This window comes from Trichomonas vaginalis, chromosome III (assembly GCF_026262505.1).
Source record: "Trichomonas vaginalis G3 chromosome III, whole genome shotgun sequence".
Taxonomy (NCBI): domain Eukaryota; phylum Parabasalia; order Trichomonadida; family Trichomonadidae; genus Trichomonas; species Trichomonas vaginalis.
Window position 1 is genome coordinate 9,739,334 of NC_067205.1, and position 19,536 is coordinate 9,758,869.

At 30.5% G+C, this 19,536-nt stretch overlaps 7 protein-coding genes, 1 non-coding gene and 2 pseudogenes across 10 annotated transcripts, besides 2 other annotated features; 5 read left to right on the forward strand and 5 right to left on the reverse strand.

The window, feature by feature from the left end:
* Positions 1–6,437: part of a mobile genetic element that runs on past the window's edge.
* On the forward strand, positions 451–1,419 carry TVAGG3_0673140 (annotated as a pseudogene). The gene has a single exon. A coding segment is annotated over exon 1 (969 nt).
* Positions 1,645–2,307, forward strand: TVAGG3_0673150 (uncharacterized protein; the record flags this gene model as incomplete). Its single annotated transcript, XM_051242469.1, has 1 exon — positions 1,645–2,307. One exon carries the CDS (start codon positions 1,645–1,647, stop codon positions 2,305–2,307), a length of 663 nt encoding a protein of 220 aa, XP_051089056.1.
* TVAGG3_0673160 lies at positions 2,552–4,081 on the forward strand (annotated as a pseudogene). The gene has a single exon. A coding segment is annotated over exon 1 (1,530 nt).
* Positions 4,546–4,863, forward strand: TVAGG3_0673170 (uncharacterized protein; the record flags this gene model as incomplete). The annotated part of the gene is made up of 1 exon (XM_051242470.1): positions 4,546–4,863. The coding sequence occupies one exon, from the start codon at positions 4,546–4,548 to the stop codon at positions 4,861–4,863; it is 318 nt and encodes a 105-aa protein (XP_051089057.1).
* TVAGG3_0673180 (uncharacterized protein) lies at positions 5,360–5,680 on the reverse strand (the record flags this gene model as incomplete). Its single annotated transcript, XM_051242471.1, has 1 exon — positions 5,360–5,680. The coding sequence occupies one exon, from the start codon at positions 5,678–5,680 to the stop codon at positions 5,360–5,362; it is 321 nt and encodes a 106-aa protein (XP_051089058.1).
* A 924-nt stretch (positions 6,438–7,361) lies between the features above and the next one.
* TVAGG3_0673190 (DNA/RNA polymerases family) lies at positions 7,362–8,927 on the reverse strand (the record flags this gene model as incomplete). The annotated part of the gene is made up of 1 exon (XM_051242472.1): positions 7,362–8,927. The coding sequence occupies one exon, from the start codon at positions 8,925–8,927 to the stop codon at positions 7,362–7,364; it is 1,566 nt and encodes a 521-aa protein (XP_051089059.1).
* Positions 8,928–10,365: 1,438 nt separating this feature from the next.
* Positions 10,366–10,828, reverse strand: TVAGG3_0673200 (uncharacterized protein; the record flags this gene model as incomplete). The annotated part of the gene is made up of 1 exon (XM_051242473.1): positions 10,366–10,828. A coding segment is annotated over one exon (463 nt), but the record flags the coding sequence as incomplete, so codon positions are not given.
* Positions 10,829–11,555: 727 nt separating this feature from the next.
* Positions 11,556–12,056: a mobile genetic element.
* A 791-nt stretch (positions 12,057–12,847) lies between these two features.
* Positions 12,848–14,953, reverse strand: TVAGG3_0673220 (uncharacterized protein; the record flags this gene model as incomplete). The annotated part of the gene is made up of 1 exon (XM_001327166.2): positions 12,962–14,929. The coding sequence occupies one exon, from the start codon at positions 14,927–14,929 to the stop codon at positions 12,962–12,964; it is 1,968 nt and encodes a 655-aa protein (XP_001327201.1).
* A 1,359-nt stretch (positions 14,954–16,312) lies between these two features.
* Positions 16,313–16,386, reverse strand: TVAGG3_0673230. Its single transcript has one exon. It is a non-coding gene; the product is annotated as a tRNA-Arg (tRNA).
* A 1,474-nt stretch (positions 16,387–17,860) lies between these two features.
* On the forward strand, positions 17,861–19,468 carry TVAGG3_0673240 (transcription-initiator DNA-binding domain ibd family; the record flags this gene model as incomplete). Its single annotated transcript, XM_001327165.1, has 1 exon — positions 18,262–18,876. The coding sequence occupies one exon, from the start codon at positions 18,262–18,264 to the stop codon at positions 18,874–18,876; it is 615 nt and encodes a 204-aa protein (XP_001327200.1).
* Positions 19,469–19,536: the final 68 nt, after the last annotated feature.

Below are 19,536 nucleotides of genomic sequence, written 5' to 3' on the forward strand. Positions count from 1 at the left end.
TGAACTTGATGAAATAAATAACCTTATTAAATTCCCGCTGAAAATTAAATTTTGTACTCCCCATCTTCGTTCATTGTTGGGGATATTAAATTTTGAAAAAGATGTTGGGGATGTTTTGTATTCTGACACTGGTTCCAATTTCATTTTAATCAAATGTGATAAAGTTAATACCCAATGAGATTTTCACATCAAACATTAGACCCTAACTCTTACCCATCAATACAAAACATTTTATCCATCAACTTAAACACATTTTCTTTATCATATCCGTTTCAATTATCCGGGAATTCATTTATTCTTCATTCAAAAGATTTATCAAATATTAAATTTAGAATAACTGACCTATTTGATTGTGATTTAGAATTTATGAATGAAATATTATGGCAATTTCAAATAGAGAAAATAGCTGATGAGATAACGGATTAAATATTTATTTTTAAATCATAATAAATGATTAAACAACAGCAATTAAGGCACAAACACCCAGGTCCTTCAGACCATTACATACGCCATATATGCATATAATTCAAAGACGGCAGAACAAACGCAAAGGTTGAAATATGGAGATTTGGAGATAGTATTGAAAAATGAACATTTCGAATTCGTTTGCAAAGGTGGTGCAGTGATATCAAATATAAAAGAAATTTTATTTATGAATTCAAAAATTAAAGGAATAACGGATGATATAACATCAATTCCACCAGAAGAACAGAGATATTACGCATTAAATGCATTTCCTAAAGTTTTGAAGATTGGAAGATTTAATTTAAATGAGGAATTCATAGAAGGTTTCCTAAATGACATAATGAAGAGGGTGGATAAGGAATATGTGGATAGTGAGTTAAATAAGAAGGCAAATTTGGTTTATGTTGATGAAAAAGATAATGAAATTAAAGAAAAGGTTGAATGGTATCATGAATGGACATTTGAGACTTTTAAAGTTAAAGCGATACAGAATGGGTTTCAGGATGTTTAGACCTTAAAGCAGATAAAACATATGTTGATGAAAATTATGCAAAGAAGTCGGAAGTAAATGATGTGATTACAAGCATGAAAAATGAAATACTTCAAACATTATATCCTGTTGGTTCTATTTATACGTCAATGAACTCAACAAATCCAGCAAGTGTTTTAGGTTTTGGTACGTGGAAGCAGATTGTAGATAAATTCTTATACTGTGCTAGATATTCAAAGCAAACAGGTGGTTCGAAGAAAATTAAAGAAGCAAACCTTCCACCGCACACTCATACAGGAACTACAAACTTTTCTGGCGACCATAGCCACTCATTAAGAGACCACCCATTATACAACTCAGAATATGAAGCCGGTTATGATGTTTTATCTCCAGATTATAACCATTCAGCAAAAAAGATTTTTCGACAAACTGAACCGGGAGGAAATCATTCACACACTTTCACAACAAATCCAACAGGCTCGGGTAAAGATTACATGCCACCATTTGTGACTATATTCGCATGGTACCGCATTCATTGAACGCGCTTGAGCCCAGACCTTTGGGTCAAGGCTTACCGAATGAACTAAATATATCAAGTTCAAAAAGTTTATCAGGTTTTGATTTGATGCAGTCCAAAAATAAAGTTAGTTTTATTTTTTCAACTTTTTATTTTGTATGTAAGAACAGAAATGTCAGTCGAAGCAAAAACATTCACGAACAAATCTAATGGCGAAACATTCACAAAAGGCACTTATAATGGTATTGAAGTCTTACGTAGAGACAAGGATGGTTACATTAATGCAACAAATATGTGCCAGCAGTTTAGGAAAGACTTTAGAAAGTTGTTGGAAAATAAGTCCTGGGAAGAGTATTATAAGGCATTTTGTGAAGAATATAGCAACCGCCGGAATTCGGACTGTTGCTTTTTATACAAAATTCATGCAGGAATTCCTGATGAAATCAAACAGGTTAGAGGAACGTATGTAGACCCAAGACTTATAAACTATATAGCAATGTGGGCTTCTCCAAAATATTGCATAGCAGTTGGAAAAATTATGGACTCCATAGACAAGAAAGTTCATGAGAAATTAGATGAAGAAGAACTCGAAGATACAGTAGAGAATGCAAAACATTTGTTTGAAGAAGAAGTTAGAAAAATGTGCGAAAAACAATTAGAACATGAACGTGAGATATGTTATGGTTATAGAGATTCTCCATGCGAACTAGACCAATGGGAACAAGAAGATTTAAAGAGAGAATTTAGAGAATATGAACTCGCTAAGATAGCATTAGAAACTGCAGAAAAGAAGTTAAAAGTTTGGGGTCGTTTTGTACAAAAATATTGTGAGTAAATGAACCATTTATTTTTGTCATAAACGACCAAAAATATATTTTATCGTTAATGGTTTCAGGTTATTCAATAATTAATTATTTTTGAAGAACTGAAGGTGTCACTACGTCACCATGTCACCAGGTTAATTAACTTCTCTTAAAAATGATGACAACATGACATTTTGACAACAGTCGGGGAAATTTGATGCAGTCCAAAAATAAAGTTAGTTTTAAAATTATTTTTATTTTTTTATTCCTATATAAATGACAGCAACAAACAACAGCAACTATATCGTTTCTGATGAAAAAGTTATTGATTCATTAGCTGAGGAATTAGTTGTGGCAGAAACTAAAACCCTCAACGAAAGAATTGGTGAAAACAAGATTGATTTGCATAACTACCTCAAACACGATGGAGGAAGAGGAAGGAAAACTGGTATGGCTTTATTAGTAAATAAAATTTCAAATTTAACGATTATAGATGTTGATATCAATAAATCGTACAATGATGAACTTAAAGAAACAGTTAGAAAAGACATTCTATCAAAACTTTCGGATAAAGATGTTATCGTTAAAACCGCTTCGGGAGGTCTTCACATTTATTGCAACACTAATTTCTTCTATTCAGTTTCGAACAGAATGATTAAATGTTATTCATGCAATGATTATGATATTGATATCATGACTTCTATTGATGATTCAAAGCGTTCTTTAGTAGTTATGGCTGATTCAAGAGTTTCGAAAAGAATGCAACAGAACCAATCAATACATACTCATTCATTCGTGGAAGTTACGATTCAACATTAACTAGAACAGTGAATGATATATTAAATGATTTGAATATTAAGGTAAGAGTTGAACAGAAGAACGAAGAAATAAAGACTATTATGAATGAAAACAAAGATGTAAACATTGACGATAAACTTGCCCAGAGCATAGTCGATGGTATTAGTGATTTTGAAGTACATAATGACGGTGGAAACATGAATTTAGAAAAAGAAGTTACATTATTCACACTGTTTCAAGCTATTAATTCGTTACCTAATCATTTAATTAATGAAGCATACGATAACGTTTATAACTTCTGCAGCTTAACAGAAAATGCAAAAAGTAATTTTGAAAAAGCACGTAGTAGATATGCACATTTAATGACTTCTCCATTTGTTTTAGTGAAGATTCTAAAACTATATCAAAAAGAATATTATGATGAATATGTTTTACCTTTATTACGTAAGCCAAAAATAACATTTGATATCAAACTTGATGACTCGTTTTTGATAACAGATATTAGACGCAAGGCTGAAAATCATCAATATAAAAACAGTTCTGAAGTAATTGAGGATTTATCACGTGTAATCCGTTTTGTAGATTGTGGAAACAAATACTTCATTCAGAAAGATTATAATATCCACGACAAAATGAATCAAATATCATTCGTTCTTCAATCAAACATGAAAGAGTCACTTAAAATGATTAAATTATTTAAAGAAGAAGGTAAAACCATAACAGCATGGGACGTACTACTAAATCAATTGTCTTCATTAACCGTTAAGGGTGTTTGCTTTAAATCTGATTCTCCAGATGTTTTCTCAACGTTTCAAGGTTATAAATACAACGTTCTCGAAAAGCCAGATTACTCAAAAATTGAGATGTTTATGAATTTCATTAAAGAAGCCATTTGTGATAATAATGATGAAGTGTATAAATACCTTCTCGGCTGGATTGCATCAATGATTCAACATCCTGGAATCAAGAATGAAACAGCAATTATTTTGAAAGGACTTCAGGGAACAGGTAAAAACAGATTTACAGACATTATTTCTGAACTTCTCGCTGGTTATTCATGTAAAAACATTACCGAAATAAGTGAGCTAACGGGTAATTTCAATTCAGTAGTTGAGAATAAAATGTTTCTTGTACTTAATGAACTCAAGAATGTTGGTGAAGATAGACTCGCAAACTTCAACGCTTTGAAATCAATTATTACGGATAATGAGATTAGAATTAATGAAAAGAATCAACCCAGAAGAACTGCTCAGAATGTTGCCAATTTCATTTTGGTAACTAACAACGTCTACCCTGTCAAAATTGAAGTTGGAGACAGAAGATACGTAGTTTTAAGAGTTAATGGTAAATTCAAGGGTCAATTTGATTACTTCAAGAATTTGATGAATTCATGCACTAAGGAATTTTATGATAATTTACTGACGTATTTTATGCAATATGACCTTTCATCATTTAATGTACGAATCATACCGATGACTGAAGCCAAACAAGATTTAATCGAGTTATCAACAAATCCTTTAGATGTATGGATAAATACACATTATGATGAATTGTGTGCAGGTATGACGTGTAAAAATGCTCTATTCTGCAAACCATCAGACATGAAAGACAAGAATTTCCAAATGAGCATTAAGGATAAATGTGATAGGAAACAGAGAAGAATAGATGGTAAACAAACATGGTGTTATGTTTTGAAAGAAGAAATGAAAGGATTATATAAACAGGTTGAACCAAACGATAATGAGGATTCATTTACTGACGATGAAATACCTGTAAATGAGGCAGTATAAAGTATGATTTGAATTTATTTTTGCATTAATCCTGCTGTGTTGTCAAAATGTCATGTTGTCATCATTTTTAAGAGAAGTTAAATAACCTGGTGACATGGTGACATAGTGACACCTTCAGTTATTCAAAAATAATTCATAAATGCCTTCCTCCTTTCGTCCCGCTGTGTTGTCAAAATGTCATGTTGTCATCATTTTTAAGAGAAGTTAAATAACCTGGTGACATGGTGACATAGTGACACCTTCAGTTATTCAAAAATAATTCATTATTGAATAACCTGAAACCATTAACGATAAAATAACTGATAACAAAATTTTATTTTTATATAAATGGATACCCCACAAGCTCAAAATTTACCACGAATCATAACAAGGGAGGAAATGATAAAAATGATGCAAGAACGAATTAAAAACAACAAACCACGAAAACCGAGAAGATGTGGTTATGCAGTAATGATGGAAAGAAGAACCCAGAAGGGTTCGGGAAGAGGAATAAAAATTAAATTTGGATAGAGTTTAAAAATTCATCTTTATTAAATTCATCTCTTCCAATCAATTTATTTATTCTATTAAATTCTTTTATTTTTGCTTCACCCAGTTTAAGGATTGAACGGTAAGTTTCTAATTTTTCGATTATTTCTTTCCTCTCTTTATCGTTTTCAATTACTTTAGTTTTATGGGCATCAGCCCCACCGCATTGCGGCTTCTTTTTGTAATAGCATATTTTTGATTTAATTCTGTTTAGTTTCTTTTTATATTCATCGTCTGGACTCTGAATCTTAATTGAATCAGGACTCTTGGATGCTTTGTTGTCACTCATTTCTTACGAATTAAAAAAATTAAATATTATTTAAATATAATGGAGTAATAAAATAAATTGGAATTTCTATTAATTTATTGTCAACTTCAACTAATGCATTACCGTTAATATATCTAACAAATTCAGCTATTGTGTCAAATCTTCGTCTTCTTTTTGTCATTGATTTATCAGTTTTTCCATAATCGAGATGAATCAAAACTTTATCCCCTTGTTTAAAATTCATGAGCCCCGAATTAATTTGTTCACGTTTAACATCATTCAACCTTTCCATTTGCTTTCTAATATATTCCCATTCTTTTGAAATATCATTTTTCATTTCCACTGGTTTCATGTTTATTGTTCTATGCCATGTATTATTGTAATAATATACTAACTGTTGTATGATGGAGTCATGATTTCCATCCCAGTATATCTGACCGTTAACCCCTAACGCATCTCTAAGAGTTCTCATTACCGCATCAACTGTTTTATTATGAAACGTATATGGAGAGGATGAGAAGTAAAAATTAATTTGTGGGAAATAATGAGCCATAGCTGCCTGAAATCCTTTATCACCATCACCCCTGATATTATCTACTCTTTCATGATCTAGTAAGTATTGTATAGCTCTTCTTGTTTCCTGTTCTGTTTTCCCTTTCACCGGAATGCAATATAAATATCTAGTGTTAATGTTAATGGCAAATAAATAAGTAACGTTTCCTTTTGAATATTCCAGATGATCGATTTCGTATGAATATGGATATGGAGCAAATGAAGGGCGACTAAATTTTTCCTTTAACGGTTGAATTTTTGGGTCAGTTGGTTTATTTAATATTTTGAAATCCTTTTTAAAATCTTTTTGCTTCTTTAATGTTTGAAATGGATATAATAAAGTGAATGATGAAGGATTAACTGAAGGAGGAGGAGGTACTGTCGTTGGAGGTTTTGGTGTTGCAAGTGGTTTAATTTTATCTGCTTTGATTTTGGATTTCATTCCCCCCTTCATTAATTCTGGATGTATTCTATTCATTTGTTTTAAATATGCTGTATATAAAGGTTTGATATACTTTCCCGCTTCGAGTTTATGTTGAAGGATGAATTCCAAAAGTTGATCTTCATTTAAAAGTCGGGTTGAATATGGTTTAACTAATGAATCATAAATTAAAGCTTGTGCTTCATTTATGGTCTGAAGGACCTGGGTGTTTTGCACCTTTAGCTGTTGAACATTTGCTACTTTCTCTTTCGGCTTTTGCGGCTCAGGATTATATAATTTATATAATTCATCAATATCTTCTTCTGTTAATACTTTATTTTTGAAATCTTTCAACTGTTTAAGTTGTGATTTAGTTTTTCCCTTTGAATATTCATTATTTTTAATTTTGTCTTTAATTTTAGAAATTATTTTATCATGATATTTCAAAACTTCATGTTTATAATATGGATAATAATAATCCATATCATCACCCGTTATATTGTTATCATGTTTTTGGAGATACGATTTTAATTCATAATAAGTAAGAAAATTTTGATTAAGTACTAAATCATAAATTAAATTTTTTAAATCTACGCTATTCATTTATATAAAAATAAAATAAGTGTTTTAAGGGTGCCCGCCTCTTTGAATCATAGTATCAAAACCATTATTTACGGTTCCTTTTGTCTCTTCTGTGGCATTTTATTAAAAATAAAATTTTAAATTGTATTAAATAAATGGCATACAACATCCATTTTCACAACATACAGCCTTAGTGTGTGCTCCTGTTAATGCAGTCTTACCAATTGTTAAGCGAGTCATTGACCCGTTTTTAAGTTGTAAATTAATATTCTGACCATCAAATATCAATTTATCATGTATTATATCCAAATAATTTTTAGGTGTTAATTGTTTATTTTGTCGTAAACTAACACCTTTCATTTTTTGTGCAATCTTTTTAAAATCACTTCCATCAATTGAACCGTTGAATGATGTATAACACTTAGGACATAAAGCAACCATGTTATCACCTTGTTTCTCAATTGCTAAACCCAATAACTTCTTCTCATGTGCTTCTTCTTCAGCTTTATTCTTTAATTTAGGTTTAAATTTCTCATCAAAACAGAAGAAATCAAATGGTGCGAATTTGAAAATGTTTTTATCATAAAATTGTTTATCAGTAACAATTGCTTGAAATGCTTGAGTGTTAGGAAGATTTGGGTCGCCAACGATTGCCCAATAAGATGAATCAGTATCACCTTCAATGAAATGAAAACGATTAACATTCAAGCATTTATACATAAAATCATAAATGAAAACCAAATACCAGTATTTTGCGTTATCTAAAGTGAAGAATGCCTCTTGTAAACATGTATCACATCTATAAAATCTATCTTTAAGCATCACTTGATATGTATCCTCACCTATTTCTCTTATGTTTTTAAACTTATTTGACATACATGCAACGCGTGCCTTCTGTGCATTCATTATTTTAGTCTTTGCGTAATTTTGTGTATTCATTGCATCGTAACCATATGATCCATTAAGCGAAATCTTGCAAAATAAACTTTTTCCTTTATTTCCTTCTAATTCAGCCTTTTGTCTTTCGTTCATAAATTCGTTCGCAAATTCATTAAAACAGGTGTTTTTAGTAAATGTTAAAATTGATTGAATGTCATCAATGATAAAATGAAATCTGTCTATTAGATACCATAGATAATAAGAAGAAAATGGTTGATATTGGTTGTGTGTTGATGCTAACTGAGTTAATTTCCTCTGTTTCTGGTCAACTGGTAGATTGTTTGATTTCATGTAATTATACATAAAACTGCCAATTGTTTTTTCATCTGTGATAATATCTAAGTTTCTTATTATCGGTAAAAAGTTTATGTAATCATTAATGTATTTTTCATCAATGTGACCCTTTACTTCAGCCACGAATAAAGTATTTTTCTTTCTAATAATTCCCAGTGCTTTTGCTTTCTTTGTTGCTGTATCACAAATGATAACACCATTCAATCTTCCCGGCATATACATTTTATGGTCAGTATATTGAATGAAATCATGAGGATTAGATGAAAATGATGAAGGATATAATGAATTAAAATCAACACCAACGAAATGAGTCATAATGTTGGTGGTGTCCTCATTTGATACAGTTTTAGTTTCTGGATTATATGAAAGTTTATTAATGCGTGTGATTCCTTTAAGATTTACTCTATGTTGAACATTTGATAAACCACCAGTAATTCCATTACGGAGAATGTGATAAGCTTCAACTGAATCTAAAGTCATTGGTAAATTATTTTTAATGCATAATTTCTTAAATTGATTCTTAAACGTTGAACATCTTCATTTTTATTTGATTTTACGACATTGCAATAACAACACATTAACTGACAATTTTCTTTGGTATGTGGTTTTTCATTATCGATTCTATCCAATGTTGGTTTATTTGCATATGTAAACGCTTTACCACACATTTTGCATTTAGATGAAAGGATTAAATCGTGATAGTATTGAAAATCATCCATTGAAACATTATTTTTAGTATCCCTTTCTGCTTTTTCATCTTGTTTCTTATATGATTCAATTTTATATTTCCAATACTTTTTCGTTAATTCAAAACTTGATTCTATCTCTTCCTCAGGATATTTTTCATTAGGATTAAAGTCTTTATATGCTAAAGCGTAACGAATCATTGAAGCATTCGATGATAAAGAAAGATTATGAAGCATGTCAATTTTATAAACAAATGTTTCTTCAATAATTTTATCAATTGGTTCTATCATAATTTCAACATCTTTATTGCAATAATGAATAAAATATTCTAATCTATTCTTAAAGTTTTTAGCATCATTGAGATATATTTGATAATCACTATCTGATATTGTTTCTTGAGTTAATGCTGAATAAAATGAATCTTGAGTGAATGGTTCCACTTTATATAATTCTTCTTCGTAATTCTCCCACGTGATGAATTGATAAGGGAAAAAGGATTTAACACGTGTTTTATTATTTCCGAAATCTTGAGTGAATTGGTCTAATGTTCCACCCGCTATATAATTTCTGATGTCAATAAATCTCAATTCATATGGAACGTTTGTTTTCTTTACAATGACTTGCTTAAATTGAGAAGAAGAACCCAGCATTGATTTTATTTTCCATTTTGCAGTGTTTAAATCACGAAGAATTAAATTTAAATCAAACTTTCCCGAATTAAAACCTATGATAATCACTTTATTGAATTCCTCATCTAGAAGTTCTTTAAATGCTTCCTTCTGTTTTTCATTTAATGTATGAGACAAAGTCCCCGCCGTTTGCGGCTTCAATAATTCTTCATATTGTTCAATATTTGATTTAGCAACTAATGAACAGGTTGAAAATAAAAATTCAATCCAGTCAGAAATAAAAGAATCACTCGAAGTTAAGCAAAAATTCCTCGTATATGTTTTATCATTTAATTTAACCGTTGATGATACCATGAATGGTTTTAAGTAAGCATTCAAAGTTGCACACTCAGAAAGTTGTAATTCTTCTTTAGTCTCTAATGTTTCAAAGTCAAAAGTAATATAATATCTTGTCGGTTTATAATATTTCTGCAAATTGTGAGCTAATAACCACTGATATATCTTCTGTTTCGTAATATGTGGTGCATATGGTTGCTGTGTCTTTTGCAATTGAACGTCTTGAATTAATCTTCCATTATTTTCTTTACATTTCTCACAATGCTTTAAAAATCTTCTTTGGTTTTTCCTTTCTGGATCATCACGGATAGAATAAACTTCTTCTTTACAATATGGACAAACTTTATAGCCGGTGAGTGCTTCAACGTTTGTTATTCTGTCAGCGTGAAGTTTTCCACATGGACTCTGTGTTAATAAAATATTTACTGTTTCAAATTCTGGATCTATCATTATTGATTCCACTAATGGAAAGTCTACCTTATTTATGTCCACGTCTTCTGGTTGAGGATCACAATAATAGAAATCAATATTAACATTTAACATTCTCGCTAATCTCTCACTTTCTGATGAAATGTCAAACCCATCATATGCATCTATTGCTTCATTTAAATAGCTTCTACGAGTTTTAGGATTAACACCATCAGGAATGTTATAGAAGCGTTTAAATAACCTTCTACCTTCTGCTCTAATTTGATTATCATTCATTTTAGCTGTTCCGTTTTTGTTCATTTATTTAAGAATAAAAATTAAAAAAAATAAAAAATAAAGTTTATTTTTTAAAGCCCATAAAATGAATTAAGAACACATAAATTTTTATCATCTGCGACGTGACGAATACATTTTAATTTACTCAAGAATGCGTACCCTGATACATTAAATCTAATTCCCGTCTTATTTAATTTCACAACTTTGAAAAGGAATGTATGAATAGCTATAAAATGATGAGAAGATGTTTTATGGGTTGCTTCCATTTTTTCTGAAATAAATGAATAAATATAATGTTTATAAGTTTTCATATCTTTTATGTTCTTAATAACGAATGGTATAGACCTTTCCACTTCGTCTTCCTTCGGTGCTGTTCTTTCATATGAAACATTATTGGTATCTTCAATAATGAAACCACAATCACACAAAATTTTATAGGTTCCAATGGTTTCTTTTGATATTTTATCTAATAAATCAAAAACTTTATCAACACCCGTGCATTTATTTAAATAATAATTTGTGTAAATATCATGATCTTCTTTCTTAATCGTATTAGTTGCATATGTCACGTTTTTAAGAGCTTTTTTGAATTTTTCGGAATCTAAAGGTGGTGAAAGTAGGATACAGGGGTATTTTTCATTATCAATAAATTGTAACTTATGTTTACGAATAAATTTAGTACCTTCTTCCGAAAGTGTTTCGTCTATTTCACCATCTAATAAATTTTGTGTTGATTCTGAGACATAATTTTTATATCTTTCTTTATGAGATTTCTGAACTTCTGATTCTGAAGCTGGGATATTCATTAAACCCTCTACTTCATTTTCTTTATATTTTTCAACTTCTCTTAATTCCTTAATTTTTTCATCTATTTCATCTCTTATTTTTTCCAGTCTTTCAATTTCATCATATTCATCATCTTTAATCCGTTCTTCATAATATTCAGGGAAAACATCAGGTTCTTTAGGTTTTTCTTCTTCAGATGTGGGATATAAGAAATTTATAACATCATCTTTATTCATTTTTCCATCATAATCTAAATCATTTAATAACTCCGCGAATTTTTTACAATTTCTTAAATAATATTTATCAACTTCATAACACAACTCCTCTAATATATCCTTTATTTCCTCGTTTGTGAATCCCAATTTTTTAACATCGTTAGTTTTGACGCTCATTTCATACAAAATAAAAAAAAATAAAATAATAAACATAACTAAGTTTTAATTTTTCGTAAGACATGAATTTTTAAAGTTTATTTTTTATTCATGAAAATAATTATTTCTAATTTCTTTTACTCTCTCGTATATACTAGATTTAAAGAATTCAGAACATTTCCCATAATCTCCTAAATGTTTTCTTATCCCTAACGTGTGCCAGTTATTATATGAAACTGAATAAACTTTATCTTTATCTTTACACCTTTCATCACTTCCAATATATTTATATCTCAGTTTTGATTTAGCATTTTCATATTCATTAACGTTTAATAATTCACAGTCTTCCTTTTTAAATAAATGTTTTATGTATTCAGGATTTAATACTCTACGTTTATATGCTCCTAACTTAGTTCTAAAGGTTTTTCTACAAAATTTAGGAATTCCATCCTCTTTAATGTCATCAATGATTTCCATTTCATTATTTTCAATTTCTTCTTCTCGTTTATGAGGTCTTTGATTATGACTCCATTGATTCCATGAAATTAAATATTCTTTATCATTATATTTATACCTCATTAGCTTATTTTGGCTTTCATATTCATTTAATAATTCACAATCTTCATTTTTAAATTGAAGTTTAACCCATTCAGGATTTAAACAATGTTTAATTAATCGCGGAATATCTGACATCATCTATATATAGCTTCTTTTATAAAAGATAAAAAAATAAATTATTTTAAAATTAATGTTAATTTTTTAATGATTTATAAATAAATATATTTTAATGCATCGTCTATATATAGATGTAACAAAAAAAGTCACACAACCCTTCATATACTACTACTATTTTTCATTGAAAATTAAAAGAAAGATAAACATAAAACTCATTTATATTTTATTCACATATTCGATATTTAAACGAACAAATGTAGTATTGGTTATGTTAAATAAAAGAAAGACAAATAACAACAGAAAAAAACATATTATCGCTAATAAATTAGAAGTCATCGTCATCTGATGTACCAAGATCGAAGAATAAGTCGGAATCTCCTCCTGGAACCTTTCCTCCGTAATCTTCAATCATGATATCGCTCATTTGTTTGAACTGTCCCCTAATAAACGTTCCCCAAGGGTCAGCAAGTTCTTCTTCTGTTGGTGGTGGTGGAGATGTTGGTCTTGGAGGGAGTTTCTTAGATTCATAAATTGGTCCTGTTGGAATTACAGGAACTGGTGGTGGCGGACCGAATACAAATGGCTTGTTAGGTGGAGGTGGAAGGTTAATGGTCTTTCCGACTGGAGATCTCGGACTTCTTTGTCTAGGACGTTCTTCTTCCTCTTCTTCATCAGAACTATCTTTCTTTGGAGCTGGAGTTACGTCAATTGTAAGAGGAATAACAGGAATTGGCGGTGGTTTAATAAATGAAATCGCTTCTGTTGAATCGCTTGAAGAATCTGAGCCTTCGTCTTCTTCTTCCTCATCTTTGTCTTCTTTTTCGTTAGTTTCTGGTTTCTCTTCGTCAGATTTCTTTTCATCATCGGAACCGGATAAATGGATTTCCTTAACTTCCTCGACTTTATCATTCTTTTTGTCCTCATCGTCGCTATCTGAGCTTGATTCGCTGTAAACGTTTTCTTGTTCTTGAGGAATTCCTGTTACGCGCGTAGGATATGGATCGTTTATACTTGAGTTATCATTATCTGAGTCAGAGTAATTTGATCCCTCGCCGGATACATCAGTCTCCGTTGACTCCAATGTCTTATCGGATTCATCATTTGAATTCAATGCATCGGCAATTCGATGGAGCTGGGCCCAATAGTTTGCAAGGGAGAAGTGCCTTTGTCTAAAGAGCTTAGCAATCGTAATCTTTGCATCGCAAGTTTTTTCGAAGTTATCAAATTTGTAATCCGAAAGCTTAAGGGCTTCAAAAATGGAAAGCAAGGCGTTATGTATCATTGATTTGGTTGGATTTGCAATTGTCATATTAAATAATTTAATAATCAACTCGTCACAGATTTCTGGAGGCTGTTCCATGAAAGGTATAAGTCGTACTATAATTTGGGATGCAAGTCCTTTGTTTGCTGTAAACTCTCGATCATCCATAACGAATTTGATGAATCTCTCGAAATTATCGATGAAAAACTTCTCCAATGCGACAAGAGGATTTTGCTGTGGCTCGTCGTCGTCATCGAAAGAAGCATCGACAAATTCGATCTGTAAAAGTAATGAGAACAAAACTTTAAGGCAAGAGCACGAAAATGTAACGTCCTCGGACTCTACTGCCATGGTCAATATTTTATCGAGCGTTTTTTCGTTGCAAAAGTTGATAATTGAATGACTTTTGTGATTTGCAGCGCTGCAGACATTTGCAAGTATAATTCCGATACGGTAATTTTGTGTTTCAACTAATTTATCGAAGAGAGTTTGAGGCATATTAATTTTATCGAGGTAATACGTCATTGCACGGGAAGAAATGGCAGATAACGATCGGAGGATATCAAATATTGGTGTATAATCGATGTTTGGTAAGAGGCTTTCGAAGAAGTTCTCGTATTCTGTAAGAGAGTAGATGGTTTGATCGCTCTGGTTCTTAAAGATCGAAGCAAAGATTTCTGCTATGCAAAGAAGTGTCGTACGTGGAGTATTGACATCAGAAGCAAGAGATAAAATGTGATTTATAAACTCCTTGTTTTTCATTGTTTGAGCAGCAGTACGTTCAGCGTAAGCTCGGAGAACGAGATCATAAAGATGCTGCTCTTCAGGAGTGAGCTTCTGATCTGTATTTAGAGCTGCAACTACTAACTCATTAAAGTTTTGCTCGACGTAACTAATAATTCCTCCTTGATGCGTTAAAATCGCTTTAGTAACTTGTGGAGCATGCACGAACTCGGGGAGTGTGCAATTACCCGATGCTAGGAGTTGATTTAACTTATCATATATGTTTCTTTGATTGAGCAAATCAAACATTTTTTATTTACTCGCAATTTTCCAAAAAAAGCGTCACTTTTGATTTTATCATAGCCCCTCAGGATTTCGTATCGCCTAAAATAAATATTTGCAAGTCACAACAAGTCAAAATAAAAATATGTTTATGGCTATTGTAAAGAAATTTTTTGCCGATGTTTTGATAAAAAAAGTAGATGGTTGTCGTTTATCTATAAGCGTTTTCATTTATTCCATCATCTAGATATAGAAACATGAATTATTCGAATTTATTCTTTAGATATTTCTAGAAATAATGAAAAATGTCAGATGTATCATTTCCCACTTACAGAAATATTGGAAATGTTGCGAAGTACAATATATTAATATTAATTTAGCTTAAAGTATTCAATAGATATAACTTATATGTTAAAAATCATCAAAGCACAAAAGCGATACTATGTAGCTTAAGAAAAAGTTATGTGAAGTACCTTTTCGACTTTATAAATATTTGTTGATATATCTGGATTATGTAACTGAAATGAAGAAATTCTACAGATATCATGCCTGTAAAATCGAAAAATGTTTTTAAGAAACAAGGAATAATATCGGTAAATCAAAGATAACAAATAATTTGGACTGTAGATTCGATCTTAAGGCTAAATATTTTGGGGTTATTGTTGCAATGTAGAGTAAAACGTGTTAATCATTCATACAATGTGAGTTTGATAAAATAAAATTTAAATTTTAAAAATGGTATCAACTAGGGTCTAATCCATAAAAGTCTAAGTGACATGTCGTATCGATTTTTGTTTAAGGAGACAGCATGACTATTTTTTTTATATAATTAAAGAATATAGAAATTTGATTCTAAATTCTCGTTTGAACTTTAAAGAATCTTCATTTCTGCCTCGCCCTAAGTGCCCATGTCGATTTCGTGAATTCCAAAAAAATTTCGAAAATCAAAAAACGAACTTCATTCCTTCATTTATTCATTTGATAAATTGGATTTTCGAATTTTTTTGGAATTTTGTCTTTAAAAAATGAGCAAATCCCAAAATATATAATGAAACATAAGAAGCTAAATCTGTCTAAACTAATATTAATTTATATACTTCTGAATTACTCCTATGTTTTCGTAATACATTCCTTTTTCGATAATCAATAATTTAATTTTATAGGATTGTGAATATTTAATCTGTTAATAAACTTTAATATGATAATTATATAATAAGTTTAATGGTAAATACTTGCTTCAATGATTTATTAATATGAGTGTCTTCATTCATCGTATTATATTATGAGGATAACAGCCATTTACATAGAATAGGAAAAATGAGAGATTTAAAAAGAAATGGCACTAGGTTTGTTCATCAAAACATGATTCATCCTGATTCGAATTAGGGATTGATTTAAGATGAAAAAAATCGCGCCGTCCAGGACTTGAACCTGGACTCTACTGCTCCGTAGGCAGTCGCCTTATCCAATTGGGCCAACGGCGCTTCACGAATGCCGTTAAATTTTTAAATTAATAATTGATATCGGAAAATCTCGGAATTTTTTACAAGCTTCTCCTAAATGTTCATCAAAATCGTATCTGTATTGGAAGGCTTGATTGAATTTATTCAGTATCCATTGCTTTTTTTTTATAATTTACATCCATTTCGTAACGAAACCCAACCATCATTAATTTTTATTCCATAAATCATATTCAACACACTATTTAATATTCATTTTAAAGCATCAGAATTCTTTTTTTCTTTTTTTTTCAAAATTCAACATTGAAATTATTATTTTTTCATTAATTATGTAGATAATATATATTGGTTTATGTAAGTCGTTTAAAATATTAACTTGCACAACCTTGACATTATATTTTTTGTCGATGATTTTCAAAGAAACAGATTGCTAGAGATTTAGACATGCAAACTTTATTTTTTGCCTAATGTAACTATTGTACATACTAAATCCTCGAATGTTGAATTATTTCTCCATCCATTTGAACTCCAGATAGTTGATTTATCCAAGTTGGATAAAAAATTAGGGATTCTAGCTATATCTTATATAAGCACTAAATAAATTGTTATTTCTAAATATTCAGATAGTACGCGGGAATCTTGTATTTTTTAAGATTGAAATCATTATTAATCGAAGGTTAAAGCTATAAATGATAAAAATGCATTTGAATACTGATAGTATAAAACAATTCATTGGAATTTCCGGGTTAATCAAAAAAAGTCAAATCTGTCAGAAGTGAAAAAGTTTCTTTTCTCATGGAAATAGGGTGGATCGATCTTTATTTTGAATCGTGTGCAGAAAATTAAAGTGTAATCTTGGAATGATGATTTGTTTCAATTTGAAATTGTTAACCCAATGAAATTGGAATTTAAATAGCTATTGGTAACTCAACACTAAGTGACATTGTCATCCGAAACGTAAAATTGTTAAATATCAATTTTTTGAGTTCGAAGTAAATTAATTTCGAGAGATCATTCAATTATTTTTTTCAGAATTGATGAAAATGAATCATATAATTAATGCTCTGCTTATTGTTAATAGTAAAATCAACAATGACCTAATTAGCTCTGAAAAGATTTCGTATATCTATTTTTGAATCGACGCGTGGTCCAAGTATTTTTTGTGATATTTGGATTCAGTAATATGTAAGATATGAAATTCCTGAAATAGGTCTACCTACTGGAAATTGAATTAAAATTAGAAAATACGAAATAATTGCAAAATATTGATATATATTAGATATATAGTATAGGTTAAACTTTTGCAATAAGTTCTGAATCATTATATTTTTGTGAGAGACCCGTGACATAAAGTCATTAAATTGAGAACTCATCGTTTTTGTAAAATAAACATTATAACGTTGGCAATATTTCAAGCCAAAAATAGAATAATCAAAATGCGTATCATATTTATAGTATATATCTTCATTTATTGAAGACTTGTTAAAACGATGTTTTTGTAAATTACTCAAAAATTGAGGCAAACTAGGTCATGCATATTCATTTTTATTATTATGAGTGAAGTTAGATTCCAAAATTTGGAAAAACTTTGTTTTGAATTAAACCCCCAAAATCTAATTTTTGAGAAGAATCCAATCATTCTCCATGCTATTTCTCTAATTCTTTCCGCTGAATCATGCTTAATTGATATGATAATACTATATTTTGCATTGTGGATCTATTTAGGGATATCATCCATGGATAAATTTTTACCCTTCAAATTACCCTCCCATACATACCGCTTCTCAATTCCTCTCAATTAATTTGATAGGTCATCAGGTCTTGATTCAGAGAGATATTGTGAGGGCTCTCAATAATTGATACGGCATGTGGTCCAAAGTTTGAAAATCACAATCAACAATGTTTAATACAAACACTGTTCCAATGTTCTACTGGATGATGTCAGACGCAGACAAGTATCAGTACAACTGCCTCAGATACTCCATTGCTACAACAGCTAGCAAGAACCAACGCAACAAGAGAATCTCCACATTCAATGAAGCAATGGATGCCATTAAGATGTTCGCCATCCGCGGTGATGCCAATGACAAGCTTAGATCCCTTGTTTGTGGCATCTGCTGGTTGAACGAAGGCATCGCCATCAACACTCATCAGCTCAAAACATTACTCGGAAAATGCAAATCCTCAATCAATGGCTCACTCCAAAAGATTGGCTTCTCATCAAACATTTCTAGAGCCGAAACAACAAACGCCATGACAAGATTCTTCCCATTCCTTAACGAAAATTCATCAGAATTACGTAAGTGGTCAGTTAGAAACTACCCACAACAAGTTCTCGAACTTTCTTCCCCACCACAAGTTCCACATGCTGAAGAGCCAGTTCAAAAGGAAGTCGCTATCGCAGTACAGTCTGTACAGAACGAATTACCAATGCCACCAATTGAAGTTGAGCCACTTATGGACTGCTTCTATGAACCAGAGATCAACGATTGGCAATTCGAAGACTTCGTTTAAGCATATTTGTAGATTTTATATCACAACTTGTTTTTATTTTACTGTAAATATTCTATCCTCGGACTTTAATTTAACTTATTTCGTTTTATCCTTTTTACAGTTAAAGAAATTAAAGAGTTTAGAACTGGATAACTTAACCAATGAATAGCTTGACAAACGGGGATCTCAATGTACAGAGGTGGATAGTCAACTCCATCATTAATCGTCCAAATTTCCATCTTTTTCTCCAACAGTATATTTCCTAAAAATAATATCGATTAATAAACATAGAATAATATGCATTATTTAATTTTCGCATTTTTGAGATTTTGATATTCTTTGTTGTTTAGAATCTTTACACGTGTCATGTTTTTCATAAAAAGCTCACTTTTTATGTTTTATCCTCAATTATCCAAATCAAAATTAGTTTGTATTCCATATCAAAATCACTAATATAATTCAAATACTTAGACCAAATGAAATTTGGATGATAATTTAAAATGTTTTCGAAAATTTATTCATTAGTTTTAACTCTATTATGGATATCTTATTTACTTTTATAATTGCAACCCTGATTAATGATTATCTCCAGGGATTCACAACGATTTTTCATTTGATTACTTTGAATGTTCAATATTTTCTATTTTTATTATTTTATTATTAAACGAAATCAGATTTATT